The sequence below is a fragment of the Macadamia integrifolia genome, chromosome 4 (genome assembly GCF_013358625.1).
Source record: "Macadamia integrifolia cultivar HAES 741 chromosome 4, SCU_Mint_v3, whole genome shotgun sequence".
Taxonomy (NCBI): Eukaryota; Viridiplantae; Streptophyta; class Magnoliopsida; order Proteales; family Proteaceae; genus Macadamia; species Macadamia integrifolia.
Window position 1 is genome coordinate 14,652,965 of NC_056560.1, and position 19,631 is coordinate 14,672,595.

Sequence of the window (19,631 nt, forward strand, 5' to 3'; positions counted from 1 at the left end):
ACTTCATCCGTCCTACCTTTTTTTGGATAATAAATAATATATATATATATAACAGAGGAAAACAAAAGGGGGGATACAAGACCTAGAGGCCGAATGATACAACCCTAGGGGCAAGAGAAGGGGAGAGCACAATGCTGTGAGATAAGCCCCAGGAAACAACAATGAGCTTCTTCCTTGGGGAGTCAACAACAGACTTATGGGGGAGAGACCCGAGTTTGGAGGAGATGTAAAAGTAGATGGTCTTCCAAATCCTGTCAAAGAATAAAGAGTTGGAGGACTATCTATGGAGGTTGCGCTCCATCTAAACATGAGAGATTGCAATGCCAAAAGCAAGCTTACCGGCAATGCCACAAGTAAATTTCCCTGAAAAGGTCATATCAATCCAACGCCATTCTCTCTGAAGGGGGAGGTGGGATCTCTAGGCAAGCCAGCACTTGAAGAAGACATGCTTCCAAATACAAGAGGAGAAGGGCATTCGAAGAGATAGTTGGTATCTTCAATGCCATTCCAGCAAAGGCAGCAAGCAGGGGAGACCGGGATGTCACAATAGATGAGAAATGACTGGGTAAGGAGGTAGTTGGAGAGGGCTTTCCAGACGGTGAGGTTGTGGCGAGGGAACTGGGCTCGAAACCAGACAACGTTGAACCAGGAGATGAGAGGGTTAGGGGAACGACAATGATTCCAGGCCGAATAGGAGGAGAAGCATCCAGACAAGGAGGGGGTCTAGATAATGTGATCGGCTAAGGGGGAAGGGGGGAAGCATCCATCCTACTTTAATTATATGAGAAACATCACCATCTATCTAACCTTGACTATAATTGACCCTAGATATCTAAAATAGTTGCATTACAGGACCTCTCTCTCCTCAAGTTTCACCACTTTGTTATCAATCCTTGAGTGACAAAATTTAGACATCACATACTCCGTCTTCATTCTACTTATCTTAAAATCTATTGATTCCAAGGTAGCTCTCCATAACTCCAACTTATTGTCAATCCCTGCCACCGACTCAGCCACCAATACAATATCATCGGCTAAAAGCATACAACACAGAACTTGTAGGGTCAGATCGAAAATTATTTTAGATCTAGAGTATGAACTACTAATCTGAACAATAGAAACCCACCACAAAGGTCTACCTGTAGGGCCCAGTATCCTAAGAAGCTTGAAAAGTATGCTTAGGTGGTTTGAAGGTCTAGGTTTCTTCATTCCCTTCTTGACCACACTATTTCCATCACTACAACATTGAGTAGACCAAGAAATAAGGTAGAGCATGTTCAAATGACATCTTTTTGCTCCATATTTTCAACTTGATACTCATGCACTACTAATATAACACCACTAAATTGGGGGCAGGGGGGTGGGAGTTCAACTGCCATTTTTGTTTGAATATCTATTAGAAAGACCACAAGTGTCCTCTTCTTTCCCCAAGGGGGGGAGACATTATTGTTCAGTCAAATCACGCAAATGGTGGCATCACACAATTGGACATATGACAAAACAGTGAAGAGTGATGTGTAGATTGAAGGTGTTAAAAGGAAAAGAGGAAGGCCAGAATGATTTTCATTGAAGTGATGAAAAATACATTAGTTCTTGGCTTCTTGCAAGGATATGGTCTGAAAACCTAAATAAAATGGAATAATGGAATAAGATTCAGGTAACCAACCGCATGCGATTAGGAAGGGTTGGTTGAGTAACTTGAGTTGCATAAGTGATGTAGAAGCTAAAAAGGTTCATATTGGCTGGATTTAACATGTCATGTTTATCGAATCCTTTGAGCAATTTAAGGATAGGTTAGTGTTAAGGTCCAGGTATTTGTTTTATACTTTGGCACGACATGAACCAACATGACACGGAAAATTTCCATCTCTATCCTAGAAATCCAAAGGACTACATTAAAAAGTGAAGTTTCTTATCATAGAATATAGTAGCTAGCTGTTATGAAGATCAGGTATATCATACATATAACAACAATGAATAAAGATTTAAGAAAAATATAAATGTAAGTGTAAATTAGAAGGTAAGAAAAAATGGCATCACCGATAAATTCGGTCCTCCAGCAACTGAAGACCTGTTTTAAAATTCTGCAGATTACCCTGTGACTTGCATGAGCAGTACTTAAGCCCAAGAAGCATGATAGTGAAAAAGGTACCAGCAGCTGCAGGATGGCGTGAGAAATGCCAAGGAAATTTCATAGTGCCTTGTAACATTCTCCCAAGAAGCAAAAGTTGCTCAACACTGTCATGTCGGATTACCTAAATAACCAGAACTGAGGAATAAGAAGAGAAAGTGCCACCCTAGGACTTCAAAAAATAAATTATTACACACATATATATAGATATAACTCATACACAAACATGATACAAAAATCAAATCAGAAAACTTCCAAATTGTCAGAATCAGAAGTGTTGGTACAGGACAAACACCACATGGCATGAACTAATAATGAGGCAAAAAGATAAGTTGGTTGTGTTGTGCATTATCTTCACTGTTTTCAGAAGTATCCCAGAAAATAAAGTAGAGCCCCATGAAAACTGAGTAGCCAGATTGAAGTCATCACTGATGAAAGAACGAGAGAGACTCTCAAACCTGCAAGTTAAGGAAGAACTCGCGAGAGAAAGGAGAGATTGCAAGAGATGGAAAGAAAGGGAGATTCGTGATTAGGTCAAAAATAGCCCCACACCTCCTATTTATACATTCAGATATAGAACCCCTAATACAAGTGAAAAGATGAAAATGCCATTATCAGCCCAAGCCCTCTGCTACCATCATAGACCTCACAAAATTTCCCCTTCAGATCGCCACGAAAAATGTCGGAGCAGAGCAATCTTCGAAACAGGTACACTAATTCAAGACACACATAACAGCTAATAACACCAACAATCACATTTTCTCGAATACTGTATTAAATTTAAACAATTTAACTAGGTATATTAAGCAATAATCAAAGCCTTGTCAAGGAGACAAAGACCCCATGTCGCTTGAGGAGCTTTGAGGTAGCTAAAGCACTTCCTAGGAATGTGTTGGGAAAATGTTATTGATGTACCCTTGTTCCTGGACAAAGAGGGTCCCATTAACTGGAGCACCAGGAGTATATCCCAAACCAACAACATATAGCAACCCAGACTGGACTGGACAGGGCAGTCAATCCAGTTGGACTGTCAGCACCTTACGACTTCAGGTCAGTTCCCTTACTGAGCCAAAGATATCTTGGAACCAGACAAAACTGCAGTTTGAAATTTGAACTGTCTTGAACCATTCCATTTGCCCTGGGTCAGATGAAGCTAATGATTTGGAATCTTCTTTTGTATATATATAAAAATAAATATTAAAAATTAAAAGAAAAACTAGTTTTAACTTCTTGATTAATGACCTATTACTTAAAACTTGGTTTATGGGCATTAGTTAGCTCTTTTATGGGTATTAACTAAGTCAAAATTGATAGAGAGAATTATTTTCTCAAGCATAAAAAAATTTGCTGAATTAATGAATTATAGATTTAGTACTAGATCTAATTTTTGAAACTTCATCTCTTTTTTAGGTAATTAAATATACATTTAATGAGGAATTATGTTAAGTAAATCGTAGGGTCAAAGACAAAGTTATAAACCTAGCATAGTAATTGATTTTCTAAAAAGGATAAGATAGTCAAAAATTAGATGTACATAACAGCATATAAAAGTGTGCACCTTTTGTTTCAACCCCAGGTTGACCCATGGCCAAACTCAGTCAAGCCAACCCTGACTAGCTGAGTACATTTTTGGTTGTGCTTGGGTCAGTTTTTAAAAGCATTGCAGAACACTCACAAATAGCGCCTGCATCTTTGTTTTTTTATAAGTTTCCTCTATCTCACACGAAACGGTACAACAAGAGGAGTGTGGATGCCTTTTTCTATTCTATTTCTTTACAGATAAATTTTACTTAGTGAATGAAGCAAAACAATAGTTTTACCAAAAAAAAAAAAGAAGCAAAACAATAGAAGGTGAACATAAGCCCCAAAAATACTTACGAGGAATACAGAATAAAAACAAAAAATATCATCATCATCATCAAGGATGGAGCTTCAAGAGTGACAGTATCCTGCTTATGTCTTTGAATTCAGCCAAGTTTCAACATAAGGGTCTAAGACATAAGATATAACCTATATCCCTTGTGTGCTAAAAAAAGAAAAAGCATTAATTCCATCATAGGCACATTAATTTTATCCACTTTTTAAAATTTGATTAGAATTGAAGCATTGCACAGAAATTCCATATTTTTTTCACTTTATTTCTTATCCAAAACAACAAACTAATTATCCAGCCTTATGCTAAATTTCTATGGCTCTTCAAATCTCCATAAGTTGAACAAAACCACATGCATAAATCACCTTCACACGAAGCAAAAATCTGAGAATAGTAGAGAATTTCATTTATAGCAGTATATATAACTAAAACCAAAAGCCTCTTACCATAGTTTTTAAGGCGTTGGTAAGGCATAGGCGCTGATGCGGTCCATGGGTGGTAAGGCAGTGGACTGCCTTTGGGAAGTGAATATGGCGGCTGCCTTATACTCTAAGGCGCTATAAGGCGTGAAATGCGACGCCTTATGACGACTTATGACTAAGACGGTCGCCTTATGTGTTTGCTTTTTAAAAAATATATTTTAAAATTGCTTTGATGAAGATTCTAAATTACATTTTCTCATTGGCAGGTGTATAAGTTTTGATGCACATGTGATGCATTGGATAAAAAAAAAATTAAACATATTTTAAAATTGCTTTATGAAGATTCCAAATTACATTATCTCATTGGCAGATGTATAAGTTTTTATGCACATGTGATGCATTGGATCAAATTTTTTTTTTAAAACACATTATAAAATTGCTTGATGAAGATTCTAAATTACATATTCTCATTAGGAGGTGTATAAGGTCTGATGCACATGTGATGAATTGGATCAAATTTTTTTTTTAAACAAATTTAAAATTGCTTGATGAAGATTCCAAATTACATTTTCTCATTGGCAAGTGTATAAGTTTTGATGCATATGTGATGCATTGGATCAAAAACCATATAACTTAGAAAATAAAAACCCTTACTAAAAAAAATAAAACCCAAATCGCTAAATCGCGCATCTCTCATTCTCTCTCAGTCTCCACTCCAAATCGCAAAACCCCAAACTAACCGACGGTGAGCCTCCTCCTTCGATTCTTCTCCGGCGACTTCTCCTTTTCCTCCGACAGCCTTCGGCGACCTCCGGCGAAGTGCTCTCATTCTCTCTCAATCTCCGCTCCAAATCACAAAACCCCAAACTGACTGACGGTGAGCCTCCTGCTTCGATTCTTCTCCGGCTACTTCTCCTTCTCCTCCGACAGCCTTTGGCAACCTCCGGCGAAGTGTCCTTCCACATCTCCAGGTATGTTTTAGTTTATATTTCTAATTTCTAATTTGTGCGCTTTTTTTTTTCTCTTTTCTTCTTTCTTCACCCTTCTTCCTTCTTCTTTTATCTTCATCATACACCATACGGTTTTTGTTTCTCTCTTCTTCTTTTTTCTCCCCTCTTCTTTCTTCTTCTTTCATCTTCATCAAACACCATACGGTGTGTCGGTGACTCGGTCGGTGAGACTTGAGACTTTGGATGAAAAGTTTTTTTTTTTTCCTACGGTGACTATAACGACTTGAGATGAACTGTTGTTTGTCATGCAACCCTGTAGTAATCTGATTGGAATCAGGGTTTACTGATTGGTCTCAGAAGAGTAAATGGTCTTTTTTGGGTTGCCTATTCAGTTCATCATTTTGTTTCACAAATCACTGGCATTTTATTCTAATATTACATTTGGAATAAATGACGTGCATACTTATCAAGCTCAATTTGGAAATTTACCTGCAAATGATAGGTTTAATCTGGTTTGGCTGGTTGGCCATTTTTTTTTTATATAACATTAGGGCTTTACTCATTTATTAAAATAATTTTGGAGAAATCAAAAGAAAAAACTAAGTTGTGTAAAGAAAATCTCACAGAAAGGCTATCTGAATTTGAGTTTATGAATGAGTAGCATAAGTTTTGACTCTACATTTGACTCCATTTTGTATAGATTGCGCTAATCTTTGCACTTGGTTAAATATTACTAATATTATGACTAAATTAGAGGGTTAATGTAATCTGTGAAAGGACACATTTAATTTTTATTGCTGCTAGGATTGCTAATTGTGCTATTTTTCCTGGAGTATTTTTTCTTTTTCTTTTTCTTATTCTGATTTTCCCATATCTCTTTAATGGAGGCATTTGTTTTTATTACCTTATTACCTAATAGGCTAATATTCCCTTATAGTAGTAATATTCCCTTTTATTACCTTTTTCTTATTCTGATTACCTTTTTACATTACAGTCTTAGACAAAGAGACAAGTTGAATCCACTCATCTATGGAAACAATTGGTGGTAGCAGTGGGGGTGAAAATACAAGTACTACTGCTAGTGCACAATCAATGATTGATCCAAGCAAGGATCCAGAAAGGAGAGCTAAATCAAATGATCCTGGATGGAAATATGGGTATTGGCCTGACGTATCAGACAGAAATTGGATTAAGTGTACCTTTTGTGGGAAGGATGTCAAGGGAGGAATAAAACGACTGAAGCAACATCTTATTGGTGGCTATGGAGATGTAGCCAAGTGTGTGGAAACAACGGAAGCAATTGCTAAAGAGATGAGAAATGCAATCTTGAAGAACCAGAGGAAGAGAAACCTTGATTGTTTGGATGATTTGGATGTTAGTGACGGACCTACAGAAGTAACGGGACAACAACAGAATATAGTATCTGATTTGGGGGTCTCATTTGCTATCCCTAGCTCTGGGACAACTTCAAGAAGAAATAAAGTTATCATTCAAACACAATCCAAACAAGTAAGGGGTCCCATAGATAAGCATGTGAGGAGGACTCCTGAAGAAGTGGTTGCAGATAGGCGGGATAAAGGTTCATATCAGACAACAATGGAGAACCGAGTAAGAGGAGAAGAAGAAAGAGATAAACTCTGTTCTTACTTTGCAAGGTGGGCTTATGAGAGTGGTGTTCCATTTAATGCTTTGAAGTTAAGGAGTTTTGAGGAATTGGTAGAAACTATTGGTCACTATGGACCAGGTTTCAAGCCCCCTTCAATTCATGACCATAGGGGGCCTCTATTGAAGTCTGAAAAGGATAAAATTGATGAGTTAAAGGTGAAGTATCAAGGATATTGGAGGAAATATAGGTGCACACTCATGTCTGATTGGTGGACAGACAAGAGAGGAAGGCACCTAATTAATTTTCTTGTCAACTGTCCGGAGGGGACTTTTTTTTTTTTAGTCTGTGGATGCATATAACCAATCACAAACAGCTGAAATGTTATTTAAGCTACTTGATAGTAAGGTTGAAGAGATTGGTGAAGATTATGTGGTTCAAGTAGTCTCTGATAATGCTGCCAACTATGTTGCAACGGGTTAACTACTAATGGAGAAAAAGAAGAGGTTATTTTGGAGTCCATGTGTAGCTCATTGCATAGACCTTATGATGGAGGAAATAGGCAAATTACACTCTTATATGTCTGTTATATCGAAGAGCAGGAAATTAACTGCATTCATCTACAAGCACACTCGTCTTCTTGAAGCTATGAGGCAAAAAAAGGAGACTCAATGAGGGCTGGAGTGACTAGATTTTCCTCTTCCTTTTTGACACTCCATAGCTTATACAAGCACAAAGAATCTTTGAAAAAATTATTTGTTGATGATGAATGGTCCCGTTCTAAGCTTGCATCTACAGAGGCAGGGAAGAAAGCTTCTGAGACTGTGTTTGCTACTACATTCTGGAATGGTGTGATGGATTGTATAAGAGCATCACAGCCTCTTCTTCAACTCTTGAGGATTGTAGATGGTGATGAGTTGCCTGTTATGCCTGAAGTATATATGGCAATACAAGGGGCAAAGAAGAACATCAAAAAAAAATTTGGAGACAATGAAAGGAAATGGAAGAATATCATAGCGATTGTTGATCACCGTTGTGAGATTATGATGAATGGATCAATATATTTAGTTGCCTTTTTCCTCAATCCAAACAAGTTCTTTAAGGCAATGGCAGATAATCCAGATAATGAGTTGGACTTAGCTCAAAAAGCAAGTGATGCCTTCAATGATGTTCTTGCAAGGTTGGTGCCTGATGAGACCTTGCAAGAGAAGATCATTGTCCAGGTTGACAAGTATACCACTATTCAAGGAAGTTTTACAAAGGACATAGCGATTAAACAAAGGGACAAATTGAATCCTAGTAAGTATATTTCCTTTTAAAGTTCTAATTAGTTTAGGACTTTGTATGCTGATTTTTTACTTAACTTATTTTTTTTTATATTATATATTTATAGTCACTAGGTGGTCTCGACATGGAAGTATTGCTCCTGACCTTTCAAAGCCTGCATTGCCCATACTTGGTCTTTGTTGCTCATCTTTTGGTTGTGAGTGCAATTGGAGCACATTTGAATTTGTGAGTATTGACCATTGAGTTCTGAGTACCAGTACTTCACTTCATATGGTTTTATTGCAGATAAGTGGATAACCTCATATTATTAATTTTTTCAGATTCACACCAAGAAGAGGAATAGGTTCGAGCATCAACGGTTAAATGATCTTGTCTACATTCAATATAATCGCCGACCTCGAGCAAGGTTCCAAGAAAGAAAAGAACAATGCAGAAACTACAATCCATTGTTGCTCGATGAGCTTAATTGGAGTAGTGAGTGGATGATTGGTGAATCAGAGGATGAATTAGTTCATCCTGAGAATGATCTCACTTGGAGAGATGTTGATAGAGCACTTGGGGCATCTTCATCATATCAAGGCCACAATAGACCAAGGAGGGCTCCAACATCTACCAGTGGAACCAATCTTTGCTATACCCGGCGTGGTAGGAGGGTTGAGCTTGAGGATTCTTCAGATGAAGAAGTGGATGAGATGAGTGAAGAGGATATTCGTGATGATGAAAACATTGAGGACGATTATGGCATAGCTCCAAATGATGCAAGCCAACAACAGAATGCAGATGAAGAAGAAGATTTTAATTTAATTACTGATTTGGATTGAAAGTCTTTGAGTCTTTGAACTTTGAAGTATTTTGAGTCTTTAAACTTTAAAGTTTTTTGAGTCCTGGAACTTTTAAGTATTTGACTTTCATTGTTTACTAAATTTTTAGCATTTTAGTTTATTTTATGTTTTTTCTTCATTGAAGTTTAAAGTTTTTTAGAATGATTAAGAATCCCCAGGTTAGTCACTTCTCATCCATTTAATTTGGCATCTCGATTTTTACTTTCGATGTGTTTTAATTCTAAGTTATTAATTACTTCTTTGACAACAGTAGAAATATAGTGGATGACCTTAGGGCTTAGGCACTCATTATGGCATCATAGAGGTAAGTATAATAAATACTTATATATTTTGTCTTCTTTTCTTTATATTTATAATTTTGTTTCATAATTATGTATTTATATTATATGTTAATACGTTATCATTGTTATGATGATTGATGATTGATGATTGATGACGATGAACTTAGTTTATTCACTTTATTGATTTATTTTCTTGATGAATATCTTACATTGGTATGATTATGAACCTTTAATATTTATTTAGCATACGAGTAATAGGATTCAACTAGGATTTGAGCCAAATAGATTGGTTTTATAAAAAAATTACACATGAACGCTTTAGTCAATAAGGCGACATTTTATGCCCGCCTTATCGCTAAGGCACTCCAAAAGACCCTCAAACGCCTCTGTCGCCTTAGTGCCTTAAAAACTACGCCTCTTACTCAACACCATTTCTTTCCAATTACCACTTTAGTTTAACTTCATACTTTTTTGGTTTACCCACATGCCCACCATGATGCAGAATCAGACTGCAAATATAACATCCTAAAAATTTACATGGATCTCCCCATCCTTTGAGAATTAAAGAAAGATCAGATATTGGATAACTGATGGGAAATTTAATACTTCCTCTATTTAACATGCAGCTACAGTTATAGGCCTATTACATTTGTCTAATTAATTTGGTTTTCAAACCTTCAGCAAAATTGCATGAAACCAGGCAGTGAAATCAAAAGGTCCTTCAAATGACATTGTGCCTAAAATATTTCTAGATGTTTATTCACAGATAAAATAGCATCCCTGAAGTTACAAATCGAAATTCAAAAGATTTCCATCATTTCCCTGGATTTTTTAAAGGTTTTGTGGTTTTAACCAGTCATCAATTTCGACCTTCACTGGAAAGCCTGGGGAATTAGGTCCTTCATCAACACTGAAATCCTTGCACAGACATAAGCACGTAGTGTGAAAAAAGACTGATTCACACTAATGGAACAGATATGAACAAGTGCCATACAGATAGAAGCATAAGGTTAAGGATCAAGGTACTCCTAACCTCGAAGCGATCAATGAAAAACCCAAGCCATAATCTATGAGCAATTATTCCTTCAACAGGATCCTTATCAGGCAGCATTTCTGGCTCCCCAGGTGAAAGGTGGGGTCTTAATTTTGCAGCAGGTCCAGAACTCCTCACATCAGATGCAAATAAACCCCGTTTTGTATCAATTGTCCACAACCATGCATCAACAAGCTCTGCAAGGACAAGAGACCCCAAGTGTGGAGCAGCAGAGACTAACCATGTCCATACAAATATTCCAACCTCCATTGAATCAGGTGTTGAGATATAAGCAGGGCACCAGCAAAGAAGCCGAAGAAGTTGTGAGAAGCCTTCTAGATTTGGTTTTGAATCAGAACCCTGCAAAATAATTAAATAAAATAACATTTCTACTCAGAAAGAATCAAAAACAGAGATGTGAAATAAAATCTTCCACGCCAAGGAACAAAACAAATACAAGGAAAACAAATGGCAGATATGAGTGTAAAAAGAAAGATATGCTACCAGATTTGACAGAAGTAGTGCAGTTGCCTGGGAACATATTTCTCGAAATTGTGACTTATCTAGCTCTGCGCCTTTCTCCGCTAAGTTAACAAACTGTTGCAGTAACCGCACAAACTTTGTAAGAAGTATCTCATTAAAGGACTCACTTTCAGGTTGTTGCTGTTGAGGAGACACGACAGATTTCAATCTCTGAAGGCCCATACCGAGCCCAAAGCCCATTGGTGAAGCACCAGTTTGAAAACCACCGATGCTGCAATACAACCTTCTCATTCCAGCAATTTCCCCAGCATGGTTGCACTTGACGGTTGCACTGACAATACCAGTGGAGAGCACCTCCAAGTTAAAAGCTTCTGTCAATTTTAAGTTTGCCCCTGAAGCTGCAGCAGCAGCAGCCATAACTGCAGGAATATTAGCTGTGCGTATGCCCATCCAGCAATCATTTTTCCCAGTACCAATCCTTATCTCAGATAGAAGAGAAACCACATCAGTTGTAGGCTGCGTTCTCTGCCATGTGTTTGCTTTACAAAGCTTTTCCTGGAGAAAAAACACATGAGAAGTAAGACTTTTAAGTAGAAGTTGAATAGGCATACAAACAATGATAAATGCATTAATTGTCCATAAATCAGGCACATATGCTAAAAATTGTGGACAACCAAGTCAATTAAACAAGATCATGCTTCAGCATAAAAGTGAGATTAGGCAATAAATTTGCCAGACTAGGACAAATTCATTCCAGAAACTTAAAATATCTGCCAAACATAAATCTACCTGACAAATTTAGCTACAAATGAAGAAGGAAATCTAATTTTGAAAACCGTGGAAAGTAACAAGTGAGATGCGTAAGTGGCAAAATAAAAATCATACTAAGGCCAAAACATAACAGGATAGAAGATAATGAGTAACTGAATCACCCAAATGACGTCTCTAAACAACTAATATGTGTAGCATACCTGCAGAAGACCCTGAGTAGTGCATGGCGCATATGAAAGCGCATTAGTGATCCATTCCCTGACAATTTTTTGATATAAAGAACGAATTGTCGATACCCAACCAGGATCACTTACAACAGTAGAAGGTAATTCATTACTAACCGAGAACAGTAATGAATCCAGACACGACGAACTCCACAAAATCTGCAGTATGGAAATCCATTCATTTCTAGAATATTAATTTCTTTTGGGTGAACATTTCTAGAATATTAATTAACCATGTCTAACAAAAAAATACATTGATAAATATCATAAACTAAGCTACCTGTGGAAACCTATCTTTAAGTTGAGTCAATAAGTTAACAGAAATATCCCGAATATGTTCGTCCCTTTGAGACATATTTTTTATAAGAAAGCAAGCATGAGCAGACAGGGTAGACTCCCTTATCTCAGCTTCATTACCAGTTTCAGATATTCGATCCTCCTGGAAAGTGGAAACCCAATCATAAGGATCAGTCAGAAACAATTCATAGAGCAAATTACTAGCAAGGGGCAACCAAAAAATAATTCAAAAACAATGGCATATAGGATATTATAAGCAACCAAAGTCAATTAATTTTTTTAGGAAATATAACATTGAGCTGTATCTGTCTAAATTCACCCCCATACACCAATCAATACAACAACAACAACTACTAAGCCTTTTTCCCAACTGAATGGGGTCAGCTACATGGATCAGTCAAAGAAAAAGATAAAAGAAAGAAGAGGGAAAAGGGGAAAAAATAAAGAAAAGAAATGAAACAAAGGCAATGCAACACTTCCGGGCTACATTTGATAGAGAGTTTACCTTCAAATGCCTAAAATATGGTAGCTTCTTGTAGCAGATAGATGCCACAAATGGAAAGGTGGAAAGTGCCACACCTTTCCCCAAGTGAAATGGCAAGGTTTATGTAAATCCAACACCCTCAGTTGTAAATTAAGTGATTTCCAAGGTTGCCATGGGCCTTGTCTGGCCACCAGGGCTGCCTTCTATGGAGGATGTGGCAAAGTAACCTTCAGATGCTCGAAATGAGGTAGTTTCTTGTTAGGAAATAAATGCTACATGTTATAACTTATAAGGAGGCAAGTAGCACACTTTTTCCCAAGTGAAGTGAGAAATTTTATGTAGAGCTACTACCTTGACTAGTAGGTTGAGTGAGCCATCAGGTTAGCCATTGATTTTGCTTGTGCCCTAGGGACTGACTTCCATAGAGTATGATTCCTTTGCTATTGTATGGACTATGGAGTCTACTGAAGGCAAAGAATAGAGGAATTTTTTGGGCAAAATCACAAAAAATTCCAAATAAATTGAAAATTTTGGGGCTTATTATGCGCCAACTAGGGAATCTGTTGGGAACAAATAGGGCATTACTTGTTGCAATTTGGATACCAATCTTCATGCAGGAATAAGGTCCCTTTTTTGTAGAGAGGCACTAATGCAGCCAACTTTTTTATTGAAATACATTTATCATTTTTTTGAATAAAGCCTCTTAACATTCTCAAGGTAAGGCTGCATAGTTCTTCCCCCCCCGGGTGGACCTCACACATGCGGGAGCCTGGTGCACCGGGTACACCCTTTTTTATCAATTTTTTTTAATACCCTTGGACCCAAATTCCCTACAATTTTAAATAGACATAAGTTAATATCAGTTTAATATTTCATCATTACGTAGAACCAAGGCTCATAATTTCGGGAAATCTAGTCGAGATCAAAATTTTGGTTGGAAACTTGCTAATTTTGCTTTGGTTTCAACCCCCCAAAACTGTTTTTTTTTTTTTTTTTTTTGTAGACCCTATTTTTGACATTTCTAACCTATTCAAAGAATTGGTTTCATGAAAAGAGCACCTAAAGTGATACTTGTGGTGTTGACCCAAGATTACTAGTGTCCATTGACTGAAGTTGTACTACTACTACATATATAAGTTACTAACTAAAAATGGAAAAAACATTATTAAAAAAAAAACAAAACATAATGTAGAGGATGCAAAACAAATAATAAAATTGAAATCATTCTACTATATTTACAAGTATATTGTACAAAAAAATGATATCTGGGGAAAATGGGTTTACCTTTTTGCTCCAAGAACCCTTCCTTAGGTAGATGTACTTTGCTTGTATAAAATCCAAGTGTAGAATGAAAGATTAATGGAGAAATTTTAATTTCTTGGATGATTTCCTATATTTCCCACCGCTTACAATCGAAATATGGGGGGAGAAAAGTCGAATTTTGCAAAATGGGCTTGCTCCCCAAGAAAGAAGCCCTTTTATAAGGGGCTGGTTAAATCAAAATGGTTGAACCAATCAAGTTGGTCGAAATTTGTCGAAATGGGTTGAAATTGGGGACTTTTAAAAGTACCTTGGTATATCGTATCGAGCACTTGTGGAGGTCAAAATTTCGACCATTTTCAATCTAAGTTTTGAACCATGCATGGAACCATAGTTGTCACGGCGCCAAGGCGAATCAAGGCGGTGGAGAGTTGCCTAAGTGCTTAGGCAACAAGGCGCCCGCCTTAAGGCGAACAAGGCGACCAAGTGTTATTTTTGTTTTCACTCTTTTCTAACATTACTTAGTAAGCTACATATACTTTTGTATCATCACAAATCAACAATAAACCACATCAAATCATCAAAATCAACATTAAGCCACATTAAATCATCAAAGATCAACATAAAGTCACATTAAGTCATAAGAAATCAACATTCAAATAAATACTCTTGTTCTATAATAAGTTTTACTGGTCAAATGATTTTACTTTTACGAGACTGTTTGCATTAGGTATAGCACAAAACCAGCTTTCCAACAAGTTTAAGATTACTTAAATCTGAGTTGCAATGACAAAGTTATATTCCGGTCAAACTTATCTTAAAGTGCGCAAATGTTGTTAAATTTCCTGAATGAAGAGAATTTTAAAGACATCAAAACAAAAGATTATTTTACCGGACTTTTGATTTTTAGCAATATTTTACTATGATAAGATTCATAAAATTTTCAGAATTGAGAAAAACCCCTAGCATTTGAAAGTTGAAAATCGTCCCTACAACCAAAAATCCAATTTTTGTTCTTGGACTATGGGGTTGACTTTTTTTCCTTTTGGAATCTGATTTTTAAACTATATTTATTAGATTCAAATTTGGGGGTATTTGCTTATTTATGAATAATATCTTAAGTAAATGAAATAACAAATATAAAAACAATATAGTGCAATAAAGCAGCAGTCGCCTAGGACCGAGGCAAACCGCCTAAACGCCAAGGCGGCGACGCCTTGACAACTATGCATGGAACCAAGTAAATTCTCACCTCTTAAAGCACAACTGTAACAATATCTCTATCATAGCACATTGGAATGCATGACAGATGCACAAAGACTTAAAATCAGTTTAATTATTGTGATGACATACTTCATGGATCAATATTTATCAGCACCTACTTTACGCCATTGGCAGTTGACAGATCAACACAAGATTCAAGAACATAAGCAAGCTAAAAGAAGTAGAGCTTTATTAGATAGAAGTAAATACCAGCCATGACACTGCTGTTTCAAAAGCCCTGTGGACAATTGCAGTCAAACACTGAAAGACAGCTGGCATTAGATTTGGAGTTTTGAGGTATTCAAAAACGCAGCTGAATGCACTTCTTGAAGCAGTCAAACTAGTACTGCCATGAAGGATGCCGCCATTGCTGCTGAAACGTATTATCTCTAAAAAGGCTACTGCAAGGAGATATGTCGCCTTCACACCTATAAACAAATATGGAAAACAGAGCCGGGAACATCAACACCTGAACACTGCAACCAAATTTTGTCATGAAACCTAGTTATAGGTTCCACACTTCCACTAAGGCACAAACCCAAATAAGAACACTTGTCTATCTGAAGCCACTAGTATAGCAACAACTAGTGTAACAATGTTTAATAAAACCTTACAAAATTCATTTGATCAAACAAGGATTAAACAGAAACCTGTAATCAAGTTCATTCCCGCAACCTCTACTCGCCCTCCTAAAGCAGCAGAGAGTGCAGCCCTTTGGGCTACAGCAGCTTTCTCATTGCCATTGCCCCGACGACTGCCAGGGTTGTGAAGAGCATTGAGTTCTAACTCATCTTCAAGCCATTTGACGGAGCTAACAACCTGAGGAAAAGAAAAAACCTCAGTTATAAATTCAACAAACCAAATAAACCAACATCATCCGAAAAATTATATAGTTACAAGTTCTATGAATTGAAGTTTCAATTCAAAAGAGTGAACTGTAGTTTCTCAAAACTAAAACTCTGTAAGCATAGGGTCAATCGTTAGTAATTTAATTTCCATGAGCAAGAAATGAAGTTTTTCTGAACATTATAGAACTGCAGTAACAGAAAAACAACAAAAACAGAGAGAACTAGATTATCTATGAACATGATAAAAAAAATAATAATAATAATTAATAATGTGAGGTAGATGGCAAATAACAAGTGGCCCACAGTACATCCAACTTACAAGAGGAGGGGTTCCTTGAGCAATGCGCTGGATAGCCAAAGACCATTGGCTATTCCACATGTATGGTCCAACCACAGCTTGAAGGGCTGTGGCACTCATGCTTCCCGCACTATTCAGTGTTGTGGAAATTGATTTCGTTGGAAGCTGACTATTCTGAATGGGAGGTGCCAAGCCAAAAAGAGAAACATAGAACCACAAGTTGCGAAATAGCTTCAAAAGTGAAGGCTCCACATCCACAGTTGGATCAAAATCAGAACATATTTCAGCAACGGCAGGAAGTAAAGGCCCCAAAAAATCCGCTCCACTCCTGAAAATTTGAAGGATCAGGATTGGAATTTTTAAACAGCACAGGTCACACAACAAAATGAAGAAAATAGTTTGACAGAATATTTTAGGAATAATGTCTTAGTGCAATTACAATACGTAAGAGTATGATCCAACAACATTAAAGCATCACTTCATGTGATGAATGCATTAACATCATTCTAATCCTTGGCATTGGATAAATAGAGTTTACCTGCCAATTTTGGACTCTGCAGCCAGCCCAACATCAGAGCACAAAGATAGCAATCGATGACGATAGTCTGACCGCAATTTAGGACTGGTAAGACCACTAGCAATCAGAAGGAACCCTGAAGGAAGAGTCTAGAATGTGATTGAGCCAGTAAGTGTCCATTTTGACAGGATAAATTACTAATTAATGCTTGTATCTTGACAGTAATGTAAGCACTGTTCCAAAGTCTAGAATATCCTATGAGTATAAACAGACCTCTACACGTTCTGTCGTGGCTTCTGGAGCCATCGTTTTGCTTTCTGCAGATCCTATAGTCGAAAGTTTATTCAAATAGCTTCTTGTCATCAGAACTACCGTCTCACGATAAGATTTTTCAAAACCCAAACTAGCCATTCGAGATGCAGCGTCAAGAAGCTGCAATGATTCACAAAAATAGGTTCAGGACCAATTCTTATCAACAATTGAAAAAGTATTAGCTGCCAAAAGGTGCTTAAAATTTTGGCAATGGGCACAAGAATGGAAAATCAATGAGATTGCGTAAACATGGGAAGAAAACAAGGTTTCATACTTGCAGACGCAACAAACTAGGAGTTGAAGCATCTCCCTCTTCTAAGGTCTCAATAAACAGTGGCAATATCATGTCTATCATTTCAGATTTATTAACAGAAACATTCAAATCTGCTAGCAAGCGTATAACATTAAGCTGCACAACAGGAACTGCCTGCTTCTCTTTCCCATCCTGAAAAAGGTTACAAAATAGATAAAAATACATTAATAAAGTAACAAACAACAAAGATATCCAGATAAAACTAAAATCACCCACAAATATTTAGGCATGACATAGTCATAGGAAATTAAGATTATATCTGAGAAGGAACATATACAAATTTTTAGCAACATGACGAAGCAGAAAATCTGGAGAGGTTAAAGCCCATCTAGGCAAAACATATACAATACAGCTGAAAAGCACTCACTTGCTCCAGTGACTTGATCAGATTAGTAGCAAACTGAAAACTAGGAAGAATTTAGATCCTCCCTTAAAACAAAAGTGGCCGTCAAAGATAATTTGGGAGTAAAGAAAGACAATTCTGACACTGACCTCAACTCAATTCAATCTTTGCCCCATTTACATTTTCCCCATGCCATCCTAAGTAGGTCGATATCTTTTGCTAAAATATAGGTGTTTCACCTCTATATACTACCTCAATGCACACATTCCCACATTCGCATCCTTTTAATACCTTGTACCAAAATACTCCCTTAGTAGGGCCGTCACAGATATGAAGTTCCAATAATAATCCTAGCCACTTTGCAATTATGAGTACTTATTATACAGCCTTCCAACCCATTATGATGATGTATCCCAACTCAACTAAGCCTTAATCCAATAACTTTTGTCTGGCATACAAAATTACAAACCTTATTCCACCATTCCACTCCATTTAGGACTATATGTTCTATTAATTCAAAATTGCCAATGTCTTATCTAATTCTTCACTACAATACATATCCTATTCAGCCTTCCCTTCCCCCTTTTCTGCTCAGATGTTTGCTCAGATGTTGGAGAGAAGCAGGTGAATGTTTAGTTGATTGAGTCAGTTGACTATTCAATCCAACTCTACCTGTGAGAACCCTTGCAAGATTTTACCAACTAGACATGCTACACAAACCTTGTTCGACCAATCCACTTGATTAGGACGCTATATTCCATTAATTCACAACCATAAATGTTTTATTTTATCGTTCAATAGAAATTCAAATCCTTTACAGCCTTCCCTTCTCACTTTTCAGCTCTTTTTTTTTTTTTTTTTTTTTTTTTTTTTTTTTTGGGGGGGGGGGGGGTGGGGTGTGAGGACAGGGGAAAGCAGTAAGTGTCTGGTTGCTTGAGTCAGCTAACTTTCGAATGAACTCTACTGTGGGAACCTCACATGATTTTACTGACTAGACATGCTAAACTCTACTCTGTCCATTTTAAATGTCTTGAGAATGCCAATTTACATATTACAAAATTGAAATTATATTTTAAGCTTTCTAGGTTGTAAATAATCTACTTAATATACCTTTCTCACTATTATGCTCACAAATAAAGTGCCAGATAACTATCAAATAAAAAGTTCTACAAGTTCATAATCTTGTGCCCTTCGACAGCAATAACTGGAAGATATGCTAGATTTTTTAGGTTCTATGGATTTAAGTAACTCAATCCCATACAAACAGTGTCCCCAGAATGGTACACAAGTATACAGCTAGAAAAAATGATAGTATAATACAGATAATTACATGGTTTTCACAATATCCACACTTAAAATTATATAACAGGAGAGAACATCATATCCATCTCAACATCAACTGGCCATGAAGCAATAACCATACATGCATGACATTTGAAATCAAAGCATGACAAACAAGACAAGATAATCCAAGAAACAAAAACCACAGCACCTCATAAGATCAATGATCATCATCTCATTTTCCTAGAGTAAACGTAATACTGTAAGGACAAAAGAAATGTTAGAGACTAGCCTGCTCCTCATAATCATTTCGTTCACGGATACTTGAAGCCAACCCCATGATATAAGTGTCCACAGGAGCCCGGTCCTTGCTCCAACCAAATTCTATTATCTCGCAGCTTGTCTTCATGACACTTTCAAACATGGCCCCCTGACTGTTGCCCCACGTACCAGCCTGTTTCAGGAAGCGCACAATAGCATATACAAGTATCTTACCAAATCACATTCTGAGGTCC

At 37.0% G+C, this 19,631-nt stretch overlaps 1 protein-coding gene across 2 annotated transcripts in view; it reads right to left on the reverse strand.

Annotated features, from left to right (window-relative positions):
* The window catches only part of LOC122077356 (phosphatidylinositol 4-kinase alpha 1-like), a 34,719-nt gene that overhangs the window by 12,731 nt on the left and 2,357 nt on the right, over positions 1–19,631 (reverse strand). For both annotated transcript variants that reach the window (XM_042643279.1, XM_042643280.1), the window contains exons 3-14: positions 19,409–19,570; positions 17,454–17,624; positions 17,141–17,299; positions 16,889–17,016; positions 16,372–16,678; positions 15,855–16,023; positions 15,415–15,632; positions 12,181–12,339; positions 11,877–12,059; positions 10,927–11,460; positions 10,423–10,782; positions 2,041–2,255 (exon numbers count right to left, since the gene is read on the reverse strand). In XM_042643279.1, the coding sequence (XP_042499213.1) occupies positions 2,041–2,255; positions 10,423–10,782; positions 10,927–11,460; positions 11,877–12,059; positions 12,181–12,339; positions 15,415–15,632; positions 15,855–16,023; positions 16,372–16,678; positions 16,889–17,016; positions 17,141–17,299; positions 17,454–17,624; positions 19,409–19,570 (2,765 nt within the window). The remainder of the gene's footprint in view (positions 1–2,040; positions 2,256–10,422; positions 10,783–10,926; positions 11,461–11,876; positions 12,060–12,180; positions 12,340–15,414; positions 15,633–15,854; positions 16,024–16,371; positions 16,679–16,888; positions 17,017–17,140; positions 17,300–17,453; positions 17,625–19,408; positions 19,571–19,631) is intronic.